General features: G+C 32.5%; 1 protein-coding gene across 6 annotated transcripts in view; it reads right to left on the reverse strand.

The window, feature by feature from the left end:
- The window catches only part of LOC143237156 (sodium/glucose cotransporter 4-like), a 50,385-nt gene that overhangs the window by 18,778 nt on the left and 16,214 nt on the right, over positions 1–15,393 (reverse strand). For all 6 annotated transcript variants that reach the window (XM_076476100.1, XM_076476097.1, XM_076476096.1 and 3 more), the window contains 5 exons: positions 14,034–14,139; positions 13,055–13,135; positions 12,497–12,717; positions 10,741–10,876; positions 1,169–1,276 (listed from right to left, as the gene is read on the reverse strand). In XM_076476100.1, the coding sequence (XP_076332215.1) occupies positions 1,169–1,276; positions 10,741–10,876; positions 12,497–12,717; positions 13,055–13,135; positions 14,034–14,139 (652 nt within the window). The remainder of the gene's footprint in view (positions 1–1,168; positions 1,277–10,740; positions 10,877–12,496; positions 12,718–13,054; positions 13,136–14,033; positions 14,140–15,393) is intronic.

Genomic DNA, 15,393 nt, shown 5'->3' on the forward strand with positions numbered 1-15,393 from the left:
TGGTGCTTTGCAGAATAATGAAGAATTATTATTAGTATTCTCTAGAAGAGTAATAATTACAATTATTATTGTCTGGTTGAAAGGAAATTGTAACACGAAAAGCTATACAAATATTAATTAATGAATAAAAATTACATACTTATAACAAATACCATAAAATTAGTCTTAAAAGGTACTGCGAAGGCCGTATTGAAAAATAATTATATATAACCAGGAAGTCGTACATCATTACATGATATACATATAAGGCGAATTATCAGAAAAATGTACATAACGTGAAATAGTTTTTATTTTGATGTTTAATCTTCCTTGTATTTAATCTTAATAGTACTTAATAAGGAATTAAAATTTTTTGTTATAACCTACAAACCAAGGAAGGAGTATTTTAGGCTCATATTATAAGGATTATGTAGTTCTAAATCCAGTTACTTGTGTTAAAGAAGAAAGGACATCTGTTTTATCGGGCAAAGTACATCGAATCAAATTTTCCTAAAGATAAAACCTAAATGTTATCTTTTTTATTATCAGTATGATCAAATAAAAAAGTATTTATTACTTACTTTAAACATTGTTAGATAGCTAAAAATTAACAACGTATAGACTTGTATTATTCGATGAATGCAGATCAGTAACAAATGAGTGAAATAATAGTTTACCCATATATTTTGTCGTTTTTAAATAAAAAAGTTTGTTTATTTTGAAGTTAGGTCCAAAGCCACACAATGGGTTATCTGTGCTCTGCCAACTAAAGCTATCGAAACCCACTTTCTAGTGGTGTAAGTCTGTAGACATTTCGCTGTGTCACTGATGGGTATTAAATAAAACTAATACACCATTTAAACCATTATAATTTATTATTACAAACATATTTTGCTACATGATGATGGTATAAACAAACATAACCAAAACATGTAGCAAGATATTTTTGTTTAAAATAATAAATATTTGTGGTTAAAATAATGTATTATTCTTAGTAAATAAATGAGTGGATGACAGGTCATTTTCTCTAGAAAGGCACACTACTTTTTAAGTCAACAAACAACTCTCTGGATCAATTTATTTATGTTTTCAAGGATCTTTAGTCCTTCAAAACATTATATTACGCGTTGCTAATAACACAATTTATAAATATATTCTCAGTTTCCAAAATTACAAAGATTATACTTACCAGGTGGCATAAGCTTCAAAACTAGAAGAGGGTAAGCAATATTCGTGCATCCGGCCTCGTTACTACACACAGCCTTACAAACCTCAGGGTTGGAACAACCTATTTCATCTATACAAAGAAATTACATTATTGTTAGAACAATATGTTTAATATTATGAGATTCCAAGGAATTGCACAAAATTCTGATAGAACGTTCGGGCCAAAATAACCTTAAACAATAAAGATTCAGTTTCAACAATACTGTTCTGCTGAATGTTAAGTCTGTACACATATGAAAATGTACAAAAAAAAAATATTAAATTTTGTTACACACATTCATAGAAATTACTTAAGAAGACACGAAAATTCTATTTAAAACGATATTCTAGACAAAAGTGTTTTATTTGGAAAAGCTCCTTTTCTACTGGTAATTTTATTTCGCCTTATTGAGGGTTACCAATTTCTATGCATTATATAGAGAGATAATTTAGTTACACGGAAAGTGTATGTTCACTATATTCTCAAGCAAATATCTACAAAACCTGCAGCTGCAATTTAATATTTTACAACTGGAACAAATCATCATGAACTGTATCAGCTAGCTACTGGCTATACATCATGAACCGTATCAGCTAGCTACTGGCTATACATCATGAACCGTATCAGCTAGCTACTAGCTTTATTTATTTTCATTACAATGTATAAAGTTAGTTACATGAAGTAATCCTTTGTCCATAGTTCAACATAAAAAAGACAGAAAACTAGATCACTAAAAAATTGGGAATCATAAAACCTGCATATAATGTTCATAAAAATAAAATAAGCAAACAAGGTTTGAGATAGTTTAAACATTATTTACTCAAGCTACAAATCCCTATTTTGTCTCCACAAAATGTAACTCTAGGTAACAGCATGGAGCTAAAATAGAAGTTTGTAGTTTGAGTAAATACAATAATTGTTAAGTAATATAAGGCTTAACGTCTCTTATTTTGAATCTTTGGTTCACAAATTGAAAGTGGAAAAGAACTTCTATAATTCACATAACTTTAGCGCAAAAGTAGTGATAATGGTGTATTTTGTTTTGGATTTCACGCAGAGTTTTCGAAGGCTATCTGTGCTAGTCATCCCTAATTTAACAGTGATAGACTAAATGAAAAATAGCTAATCAATACCATCAACCACCAACTTTTGGGATACTCTTTTCCCAACAAGTAGTGGAGTTGATTGTGACATTATGACGCTCTCAACGTTGATAGAAGCATGTTCGGTGACGGGGATTCGATCCAGAGACTAGCAGGTTGCAAGTCGATTGCCTTAATCACCAGGACTCCTAACGAATAGGCTATAAGCGCCAAGCGCATTCTGGGGAATTGAACACGTCGTAAGTCTACAAAGTTATTGTTGACCATAGGGTAAGGCTTAGTCTTTTTTTTAAAGTATTGGTTGTATTTCCATTTGTTTATTTCGGTAACTTTTACAGAGTTGCTGATAAGCTAACTTTGCTAACTATCCCTAATTTTGAACTGATAGATTAGAGAGCAAGTAGCTAGTTAATAACATCAACTGCCAGTACTTAAGAGACCTCCAGTGGCTCAGCGGTATGTTCGCGGACTTATAATCGTAAAAACCGGGTTTCGATACCCGTGGTGCACAGAGCACAGATAGCCTATTCAGTAGCTTTGTGCTTAACATGTTGACTACCAAGTATTTCAGCTGCTACAATACAACTCTAATTATTCTTCATTTTGTAACTTCTATCGTGACGCCATTTTGGATCGAAAGTGAAACAATTTGTGAGTAGGTCAAATGCATGTATGGTGCTGACATCTAGCGTTGAAGTTAGGTATTATTGAGAACGAATTAACTCGTCCGTGACACTGTGTTAGCAATCGGTTTGGATGAGTTATTTCGTCTACGGCACTGAACAGTTTAATTCAAAAACAAACAAACAGTACTTGAAAGCTGTTATTCTTATTGCGCCTCCATGGCCCCAAAATGTGGAGTGCGTCTTATGACAACAGGGCACGAACCATGGACTCCCAAATTCAGAGTTCGGCCTCAGTTATTGTGCAACAGATTATTGCAAAGGTAGCAATTTCTACGTATGTTTGAGATTGTGAAGCTTCTTCGTAGAAAGAAGGTGTAGGTAAATGGAGTACCGGTTAGTTAACCTCAGGAAGTTTGTATAAAAGCTCTATCTAACACAGAGAGTACAAGGGAGTTATACATCATAAATTCATAAGCTTTAACGTATTTCTTTAGTTTGAAAAACAACATCTAAAATGCTAAAAAAATAAATAAATACTACTCACGTTCACACGGTCGTTGACAATTTAATAGTAAGCACTTGCACCTAGCACAAATCTATAGGGCACCACTTCATATTTATTAGCGGTAAAAATATCTTTCCCGAAAAAAGAAACGTAAGCATAAGAAACTTTGAAGCAAAACTAAAAATAAAGGAACACTACGCTGTTGACATATTTTCAATTATGCAACGACTAAAATTCCAGATTTGGCTCCTGTTTGCCTGATGATTCTGAGTCAACTCAGTGAAAGGCAACAAATAAACTTAATTTCTTTTTAGTATGAACTATAGTCGTTTGGAACTTTCGGTTTGTGGTACGGAACATCTCTATAATATTGTTAATTTTTCCTCCATTAAATTAATGGTTTGACGTATGTAGATAGAAGAACAAAAGAAAATGATAGAACCCAGGAGAGAGGTACTGTATGACTTAAATAAATACATATTTTTTAATATTAGTATACATATTTATTGCCAAAAAACATTGTATAAAAGTTCAGGACTAAGAAAAAGGGTAAGATTATTTAAAATTTAAATGAGACATAAGTATGTTAGCACTGATTTGAATGAGTTCACTAAATCATTAGTTTTAATTTAGACTTTGTATTTTTTTATCTTGCTTATAACTATTACGGTTAGTTTCCGATCTAAAAAGAAAGTTGTAAAATAAATATACCAATATTAATGCACGTAATTATTGAAATACGTTTCATATTCTTAAAGCGTCTTAATTTTTACAGTAGTAAGTGCAAAGCACACATTGAGCTAGATAGACCCATCACGAGTATTTGAATCCAATTTACAATATTTCAAACCTTACTTACTGCTGAACCATGATGAAAGCCAAATTTTGGAGCAAAAGGTAGGTGCTGTGGATCAGTATTGAATCAAAGGAGGTATTTTTTTGTATCTAGCACAGTGCAGGGTTTTTGCTGGCAGTGTTCATTATGTAACATTCCAGTTCAGCACAGTTATTTGTGTTTAAATAAAAATATGCGAATGTACATAAAACATAAAATTATGCAAACCCTTTTCTATATATTATGTAGTACATTTTTGAAGTCAATTAAAGCTTTTATAAGTTGCCTCATTACAAAGGAAAATATTATAAAACTAGCCACAAATAACATAGTTGCAAGTTGGAATTTTTAAGCTAATATCAATGAACTAATTTTAATCTATAAAAAAAAAATTTAACTCCTAGTGGTAATGTCACTGTTTGTTTCGTTTTTGTACTTGTAATAGCATTCACTTTTAGTTTCAACCATTGAAAGTTATTTTAGAAAAGTGTAATAGATATAGGAGACATTAATAAATCCAGTAAATGCTTTAATAAATGAGATGAGTTGCGATGTCAGAAAAAAACACCAAACCAACCACTACGTATCCACTTTTCAAAAACAAGTTTTTTAGTAAACCAGAAAGCATTTACATCTACATGGTATACTTGATTTTCTTGTATAGCATGGAACTCAGTCCTGGAAAAGGATTTTTTCAGTTTGTTCAATAGTTCAGCATTCAGGCATTCTGACATTTTCCAAATGTAAGGATCACTGGTAGGAATATTTAACCAAAGAAGATATTTTTTATCTAATGCAATGCAAGATCTTGCTAGCAACGTTCATTATATAAGATGATTGCAGTTCAGTACGGCTGCATGTATTGAAATAAAATCACACGAAAGTGCATAAACCATCAGCACCTGTTGGGTTCTGCAACTGGAGAGAGACCACCTAACGATTCAGTGCACGTGAAAAACACATGCTTATAAAGAATAACTGTAATGAAACTTAGTAACTATACTTCAGGTAGAAGTTTTGTGAGTATTTTATCTGCCAGAGTATCTCAAAATATTAAGTCAGCACAAATTAAGTAAGTTGCAAATCCTGGAATCATTGCAGTTTATAGTAATACAGGATATATCCACATGAGGAAGTTTTGATGCCGAAACAGCCTCTATCAGCTACTTGACTTATATGTAGGAGTCTCAGCTGACCTTGAGAAGTGATTGAAACAAAAGCAAAAAATTGTGTTGAACATGAACGATTACAAGTAATAACAAACCCTTTTCTCAGAAATGTGGTAAAGAAGGTAAAAAAGATATGAATTGGTATCCTTTGATAAAACATCTGATTATCAATCACTGAACAAGTAAGCATCATAATAGCCATGCAAGCAGTATTTTTTAACATTTATAAAAACCTTATTAGTTTGAATGGCAAAGTCAAAACTGATGCTCCTGCAGTAGCCATAATAATTAAAGATGTGCTTTTTTTAGGATTTTTTGCCATGAACGTTGTTACGATGTGGCAAGTACAAGGTTTTGGATTTATTCAGAATTGCAGGATAGAATTCGTAAGAACATCTCAAAACGTTTTATGCCCATTGTTCAGTACATGCACATAATACAGTTTTACAAAATGTACAATATCGGTGTATCTTGTTGAAAACACTATAAATTTGATACATGACATTTTAAAATTTGTGCGCAATTCCCTCAAGAATCTTGCAAAATTATAGGACGTTGTTAGAGGTACTTCAGGAAATGTTGAAAAACGAAGCTAGACGCTAGGAAAGTTGTATGGCAGCTTGAGGAGCTCAAAACAGTGTTTGGGTTTAAAAGGAATAAAACGTTTGTTTTTTTTTCACACACAAAATGTCAGTAGATCTTTACAAACCTAAAAATATCTGTTGGTGAAATGATCATTAACCGTTTAACAAAGATTCAGGACAGCTAAACATGCATCAAAGAAACACCAAAGAAGTTACATGATAACTTGAGCAACTCACTTTTTTCATACAAATAAGCGTAACACTGACTATTGATAAATGACACCTTAATAAGTGCAATAGACAGAAATTTTGTGAATTTTGAACAGTTAATTTTCAAAACTGCAAAAAGAAGATATTTTACTTCAAATTAATTGGGACACATTTTTCACAGATGTTGACTACTCACGCCCTTAAGTCCAATTGGTTATGCTTTCAGGCTTACTTTCCAGTTCAGACATCAAAACTGTGGGTAAATTTCATTCAAGTTTGATTATTTTGGTGATAAGTCTCTGGCACTAACTTTGAGAATTGCTGCCTTAACCATATAAGAATTTGTACAATTTTCTAGAGAGAGAATGACACAAGATACTTGTGCTTTGCCAAGTAAAATACTTTTTAATAATCATGGCAATTTTACGATGTGCAACCTTTTCAAAGTATCAGAAATATTTATTAACTTCATTTTTATTAAATAATGATAATTTAACATATCGATTATATGTTCAAAGTTGTCATTTTACCTTGGCCAATCAGAGTCGAATTTCCATTTTTTTCAGCCTAATTTATTTTTTGGTTTTAGTGCAAGCTTTTTATTTCTCGGCTTCAACACGACTTGTTCAAGTTCGATTTGTTTTAGTTTTACCTGGATTTCTAACTTATTTTTACCAATCAACCTCTATTGGGCAGTGGGGGCACTAGAGTTTTCCCCTAATGGTACTTACACAGCAAAACATCATCGACAACTAATATTTCAATAAGAAGTATTTAGTTTATTGTTCTCATTTAGTTCTTAACCTCTAGTTCTAAAACTTTGGAGGCCCGGCATGGCCAAGCGCGTTAAGGCGTGCGACTCGTAATCTGAGGGTCGCGGGTTCGCATCCCCGTCGCGCCAAACATGCTTGCCCTTTCAGCCGTGGGAGCGTTATAATGTTACGGTCAATCCCACTATTCGTTGGTAAAAGAATAGCCCAAGAATTGGCGGTGGGTGGTGATAACTAGCTGCCTTCCCTCTAGTCTTACACTGCTAAATTAGGGACGACTAGCACAGATAGCCCTCGAGTAGCTTTGTGCGAAATGCAGAAACAAACAAACAAATCTAAAACTTTGGCAATTTCCAGAAATTAGCTTTTGTTATAGCTTTATAGTTGTTCGAGGGAGAGTGATTCATGAAAATCTTTACAATCAGACATGATCAAACCTTGTTATTAATGATAATTATAAATTAATATTATGATTTGAATTGTGCTTTAGATCAAATTTTATCTCTGATTCATATCTCGGGCACGAGCCTCCAATTTAATATGTTACGTATTATCGTTTTAAACAGCCTGAAATAAATGATAATTGCAATTTAGAGGTTAATTAGATGTCCATATGTATCAAATTTATTACATTTGCTAATAAGATTGATACACAGTTTTCTTTTCTAATACAATATATTTTAATATACAAACAATAACACAAATTATAATAATGGTTCATATACAAAAGTTTTTGAAGCTTACAAACAACACTGAGTCTACTATCTGGCCTGAAACTAGATATCGTATCGACGGTTCACAATGAGCGAACTAATTTTGCAATGATATAGGTACATTTCATTTAACGGAGAGCTAGCTAACTCTTTGCTGAACACACGTGAGTTTTTTTATAGCTGAAGTTATATAATGTCTTCATAAAAATAGTAACGTCCGATGTTAATTTTCTGAGTTACATGGGATGGACAGAAAAAGTGATCCCCTTGAAAATGTTGTTAATTTGTTTCATTTTTTTATTATGTAACATAAAAATGTATAAACAATATGTTTTTAGAAAGCAGTTGACGAAATCTTTTCAAATATTATCTCAAATCCTAATTTTAACACTGAGCTTCTTAACTACCTAAGCATTTTATTATTTTAGTTACATTTTCTCATAAAGAGTGTTGTGCCCCTGCTGTAGTTTCTTAGATCGTATTCCAATTAGTCTAAAAATGATCAAACAACTTAGCTAAAACAACTGATCAACGTTCTAGAAGTCCCAAATTCAATCTCGACCATGAGAGATGCAAAATTTAGAATATCAAAGAAAATTGGCATCTTGCTAGTGGTCGTCTCAAGATCCTGAGATACTGCCCGAGAAGCAAAGTTTTTATAAAAAGTGAGGGAAGTGGTATTCTTAGTTTAAAAATTACGTAACTATGTTTATCCCTTTAGCTTGGTAAGTAGAACATTCACTTTGTAAAAAGTGTAGGGATCAAACATAGAAATACCTCCCTCACAACCAAAACCTGTCTTTAAATATATATATATATATTATATATATACATACGTAATATCTTAAATAAAAATCATTTTGTAGTACGATTATTAATTTTTTAAATGTCGGTACCCGAAAAATTAACAAGTCATTTTACAAAATGTTGAAATTCACCTCTAATAGCTTAACCTCTTGCCAAGTGTGACCTACTGATACAATTTTTCTATATGTTCTCTTGCTACTATTCTTATGTTTCTGAACAAATCTAAATATACCAACACCACATAAGAATATATGTTAAGTACTAGCTTCATTTTGTATTTATGGATATAATAATCTAAATGTTATCATACTAGTGTCACCACATTTCTTTTGAAATCAGCATTTGTCTTCAAATAATGGAAGTTCATAAAAATACAAAACACGTTTACCCTAACTGTGCCTTGTTTAATTTAACTGTATTAATATTATATCCTTAAAAATATTTATATAGCTTTATTTTTGTAGATTACATGTTTACAGAATATGCTATTTTCTGTGTAGGTATCATATCAATATAGTGTTAATGTTTTTATTGTAGCTTGGTTCTATTTTTCATCACTATTTTTAATTAATTTTTTTACAATATAAAGCTTGAGTGTAGTTAAAATTTATTATCGTTTTTACAAAAAAAATTCTTTTGCAAATTGTATACTTTTCCAATTTAAAGGGTGAAAGAGCATTTGACTGGTTTTGCTTCACAAGTATTTAAATTACAGTGATTTTTAATGCACATGTTTAATTTAATCAAAAAAGCATGGACAATTTAAATGTATTGATAAATTGTTGTCACTGCTATCATTTCGACCGTGTTGTTACTAGCCTTAACTTTACACAGTGTTGAAGCTGTAAGAAACGTAACATATAGTAATAACTTTAAGACATTCTAGAGGGCTGGGCCTGGTCGCATTCTTTAGTTAAGATCAATCTGCATTGGGTTATGCGTTCGCCAAGCTACTTACTATACGTTTTGATTTCTAACAAAATGCTTTTAAACTGATTATTGAACTGATTTCTCTTAATATATAGTAGATATTAAACTACCTCTTTTTTATATGTGATATTAGCTTTGTTCAGATACTTAAAAATTGTGGTTGTTGTAATGCCTCAGATATGGCCAAGAGGCCGAGTATATTATATCACAATTATTTTGAATATACAAATCAGCACGTCACGTGACAATCACAGTCGATATGAAGTTACAGTGAAGCTGAATTTATCAGAACTACATTTTGAAATTGTTTGGCGTTACATAAGTAGTGCAATGTTACTGAAAAGTTATCGCATTTGAGAAGGGTATGAACGAACTCTTTCGACACAAAATATTAATACACTCAGATCATAAAAGTGTGCTCAGAATGGAGACTCAGAATTTTCAAAACGTGTTATCCCTATTACTTGTCAAAGTTAAAAGTCATTCATATGTCGCAGGCAACAATACACAACAAATCAAGAAGGATCTTCGTCAGAAAAAGCTACACTAATCACATATACCCAAGTTGCTTCCACGACATATTATGAATTCAGTGTATTAACTATGTCTCAGAGGGCATTGGAGTAAAATATTCTGCTACCTACCCATTAAAACTTTTCCCATATATCAGAATATTTTCCCTCAAGTAAATATTCAAAATTTCAAATACAAGTTTTGAGGGATGTGGTCAGCCTGAGCTATGTGGCATCTGTCCCAGCTATAGTTATGCCACTGCATGGATTGTAACAACGTGGTAAAGCTCTTAAATTGACTCTACATTAATAAGGTGGAGAGTAAAACGTGTATTCATGCTATTCCATATGAGAACTACCGGTATTTTTTTGCCAACTGTGGCACCTTTATATTTCTGTGCAATAAGATTGTTGAAAAAGGGTTTTCAAAAATCCTGTCTTTGTACAACATATGCATTATGGAAGTCACTGGGTAGAGGCGGAATGCTTCTGATACGGCCTTATGCTCGAGTCTTTTGTAATGGAAACTATAGGGGCTATTTTCAAGATGCACAGCCGACAGATAGAGTAGGACAGGATAGAGCGGCATGGACTGTAAAGCTGTGATGAGACTCCAAAATCGTTCTAATAAAACGTACTCAACCTCTGTAAATACATTAGTTATAATAGTACCTTTTTTTCTTAATTGGCTGAAACCACTAACATGACTTTGGATTAAGTATACTTATAAAATAACGCATTTGTCAGTAAAGTAAAAAACTGAAAACCTAAGAAAGTATAGAATTTATACCTGTAAAAAGAACTCTGGAAGCCATACCAGGAAATACAATTAAGAACAGCGGAAAAAACTTGAGATATCCAGCAAGAATACATCCTGCCTTGGCATGAGACAAGTTTCTAGCAGAAAGAGTCCTTTGTACGATAACCTAGAGTGAAAGACATATAAATAAAATTTATATATTAATTTGTGTTTAAATGTAATTGGTTAATTATGAATATGGTTTTAAAGTAGTTTTGTTTTCATGGATATACAAACCTGAATAAGCCTGCATTACTAGTGTTGTACGTTTATTTTAAAAATCAGCATTCAAATAACGGAAATCCACGTGAAATATACAAAAATACAGAAATAGAAACCCCGAGCGCTTTTGAAAGGTGGGCCTTTCTTCTTCTGGTGCAATCTGGGAAAGCTCCCAGGTTATAATTGTTTCTGTTTCAGTTTTATCAATACTTCTTGGACCTACGTGTTTTTAGCACGTCATGAATATACAAAAATACCGATATTCTGTGTTTTATTGGTTGATTTTAAATTATATCATGTATTATATAAAATACTTAATTTTAATTAATTTTCAAAGTTATGCACAAAATAGTCAATTTCTGCTCTGCCATATTGCAAAGTAAAAAAAAAACAGGAAAAACAAAAAAAAAAACAGAGAAACCGTGGTTCGCCGGTCAAAGTGTGGCACATTATTTCAGGAATTTATCTGTTAATTTTTATTTTAATACATATAAAACTTTCTAGATACTTTTCCAACTTTCTTTTAATTTAATGGAGACAATATAAAACGATAGTACTAACAGTTTTCCCTCTTTTATTTTTTCTCGAATTCAGTTTATTACTATTTTATTTATTCTAAAAATATTACTACAGATCTATAATAAAAGTCAATTTGATAAATATCGAAAACTTGTTTCCAAAAATAAGTAGATGAAACATTTTTATTAAGGCATAGAAACAAAAGAAAATTATTAAAACACAATTTTTATCTTTTAAATGAGTATATATCTTGTTTTGTTTGTTTTTAGAATTTCGTGCAAAGATACACGAGGGCTACCTGCGCTAGCCGTCCCTCATTAAGCAGAGTAAGGCTCTTAGCCTACTCTTTTACCAATGAATAGTAGGGTTGACCGTAACATAACGCCCCCACGGCTGAAAGGGCGAGCATGTTTGGTGTGAAGGAGATTCGAACCCGCGAGCCTAAAATTACGAGTTGAGCACTTAACTACCTGGCCATGCCGTGCCCATTATCTTATACACAGATGCAGTTTTTGGTTAATTGATATTAGTGGTTTTAACTTAAACAACATATTTTGCAACACAGAGTCTAATTAAACAACCTTAAGGTTTGCACAACACCATTCTTCATTCAAGACTGTTGACCAGAGAAATGAATCACTCATCAGCATCGTCTACCTATATAAATACAATTATCTAACTAGCGGGGTTGACTTCTGCATTTATAACATTCCCATAGCTAAGCCGAAGACCTCGTACCTTGGATCTATTGTCTGTACTACATGCAGCCCAACCTGTTAACTGATAGATCACATATGGCTTTTTAGCTCGGAAAGAAATTTTAGTTTTTTCTTCTATACTTGTAAATGTAAACCTATAAAATTTGCTTTCAATACTAAGCCTAAAATATATATATCGTGCTTGTTTTAAAGTGATTAAAGAATAAATATATATCATTAGGCACTGTATAATTTAGTAACTGTATGTTTATTATCTTATTTTTATACTATATTCTTTGCAGCCTTACTTGGTCCGTGCACCAACACCAGACGGCTGAAATGGTTAATCCAAAGGTCATTCCTGTCCAAGGGAGTTCAGGGTCGTCAGCAGATCGTAATAAATGCATGTAATTATCTGGAACACTACTACAAGACTTGTTGTCAGAATTGTAACCAATTGATGAATCACTGGGCATTTTAGTTCCAAACTGTTCTAGAAGCTCATGGTAACCTCCAACCTTGATAAAACCTAAATATTGATAGGAGTACAAATAAACAAAAACATGTGAAAATCTAATACAATACTAATTTTATAAACTAAGATAATAACATAAATTATTTTTATGCAAGTGAAGATAAATATTAACTATACAATAGTATTTACTTGTGTAACTTTTATGAGAGTTGTCTGTGGTTAACTGGAAAATATCAACATCTCGCTGCCATTAAGAAAGTAAGCTTAACTTATGCCACGCTTACAATAGGCTCTCTTTAAAATGTTGTGTTACTTGTGTTTCCGTAGTCCATCGTTCTGGAAGCTATAACTCTATATGTGTTAAAAATATGACTAAAGTCAAATGACTTACTCATGACCATTAAAGCAAAGGCTCCGACAATCATTAATACAGTCTGTACCAGGTCAGTCCACATGACAGCTGTCAGGCCCCCTACAGAACATGGAAACATAAGACTTGAGGTTTATAGTAGAAAAGAGTAAGTTAGTTGAAGTAATTATAGCAAAATGATGACTTGTTTATATCTTTCATAAAATCAATATTAAAAAAGGAAGGAATTATACTGCTGTCAGATAATACCATGAATCTCGTGTAAATCAGAGGAAATAAAACAATTTTAATTAATTAATATAAATAATGATGGTTTCACGCTTTAAGCTTCATCAGTAAAAGAATTGTAATTATTTTGTTTGTTTTCGAAAATAACCCTCCAGTGACTCAGTGATATGTATGCGGACTTATAATACTAAAAGTCCGCCGCTAGTACAGCGGCAAGTCTACGGATTTACAACGCTAAAATCAGAGACTCGATTCCCCTCGGTGGACTCAACAGATAGCCCGATGTGGCTTCCCTATAAGAAAACATACCTACAGCACTAAAAACCGGGTTTCGATATTTGTAGTGGAGAAAGCAGAAATAGCTCGTTATGTAGCTTCGTGGTTAACAATAAACAAAGAAGTTTTTTTTTTATATACAATGGACTGTCAGTGCTGCCTGAAGTTTTCAGAGAGATGTAATATTTCTTCCAGAGCTAAAACATTTTAAACGTTCTTCTTCATAATATATTTTAAAAATATATTAATAAAAGTACAAGTTTTCTTTATTTTATATTCTTTCTTTACATTGAAAACTATATAATTAAACCAGTTATAAAGCACATATTTTCACGTTTTTCTTTTCCTTTTTTATAAAATATTCTTACTTTTAATTTTAGTTCAACGTTTTTTAAGTGTGTCTAAAACACGAATATATCAAAACACATACTGAAAACTTTAAAGTGATAAATGTAAAAATAGAAATGAGTCTTTAAAAATATCAGAGTGATCTCACCTGTTACAGTAAAGATACCTGCCACAGCTAAAAGAACAGTAACGGATAAATAGAGATTCCAGTCCATGGACTGTTCAATGAAAATAGCACCTGCATAAAGATCTGCCTGAGGAAAGAAAACGATACTTTATTTGCAACCAGCAATCCATTTTATAAAATGAGAAATAAAAATAAAAACTTCTTTGCTGTTGGTTTCTGTAATTATAACTATTGATAAAGCACAGTTGACATAAGGTCGTTTTCCCTTTCTGTATAAATAATAATTTCAAAGTTATGTAGTGCCTAACTAAAAAACCAAAAATTACGTTGTGCAACAAAATTTTTACTTTTTTTTGTTCCTGGGCAGAAAGTGTTATTTCCCAATTGCTTATGCCTAAAGTAGATGGAAAAGACCTATTTTTCTCTTCAAACTTTGCTTTTGTGATCTGGGTAATGAAATTTTCAAATTAACCCAGTTTCCAGAACATTCCAGGTAGATTCAGTGCTGAGTAGCTGATAGAGAATTTTCTCGAACTCACAAGTATTTTCAAGAACTTTCTAGAATGTTGTTGGACTTACGAGAATTTTCAAGAACCTTTTAGAATTTTCTAGAACTTTCCATATATACAGGGGCTCACCACTCACCCCTTTAGTTTAGTTCTAGCTGCCTAAGTGAACACATAGACCTATCTGATTTTATCAGAGATGACATCAAGAAGATGCTAACATTCTCCAGACGCATTCTGCTATGTATGTGGCCAATTTATCAAGACAAGAGCGAAAACGTACTCTGTGACAGAATCTGCTAAAATGTGTGAAGCCTACAAGGCATATTTCGGCATGTCTGTCGGGAATCAAGACAAACCCTGGGCACCTCATTTAACCTGCAAGCACTGCATAAAAACTCTAGACAGTAAAATGGACAATTTCTGCTTGCTAGAATAGTAAGATTTTATATTATACAAATTTTAGACCTTTTAAAATTTAAATATCTTTAATTTTTTTATTTCTAATAGTATAGAAAAATATCACATATAAAATATTTTGCATGAACCTCTTACATATTAGTTGTGGATGAAATAAATTTATTCTTCATAATAATGTTATTTTGCTCTTTTACAGGATGGTACAGAGGGGAAAAGAGAGCCATGAAGTTCGCTATTCCAAGAATTTGGCGTGAATCCACTGACCACTCAAGCAATTGCTACTTCTGCGTGGTGGATCATTCCAAACGTCGGCCTGGTAGGAATGCACCTGCTCTCATGTATCCGGACCTCCCGTCATTCATCGCCCTAGTGCCACACTGCCCTGAGCTCCATGTACCCACTCCGCCAGAGAGAAAGCAGCAATCCTCAGATGAGAGCAGGAAATCAGAAGAGGA

Source organism: Tachypleus tridentatus, chromosome 13 (assembly GCF_004210375.1).
Source record: "Tachypleus tridentatus isolate NWPU-2018 chromosome 13, ASM421037v1, whole genome shotgun sequence".
Lineage (NCBI taxonomy): Eukaryota > Metazoa > Arthropoda > Merostomata > Xiphosura > Limulidae > Tachypleus > Tachypleus tridentatus.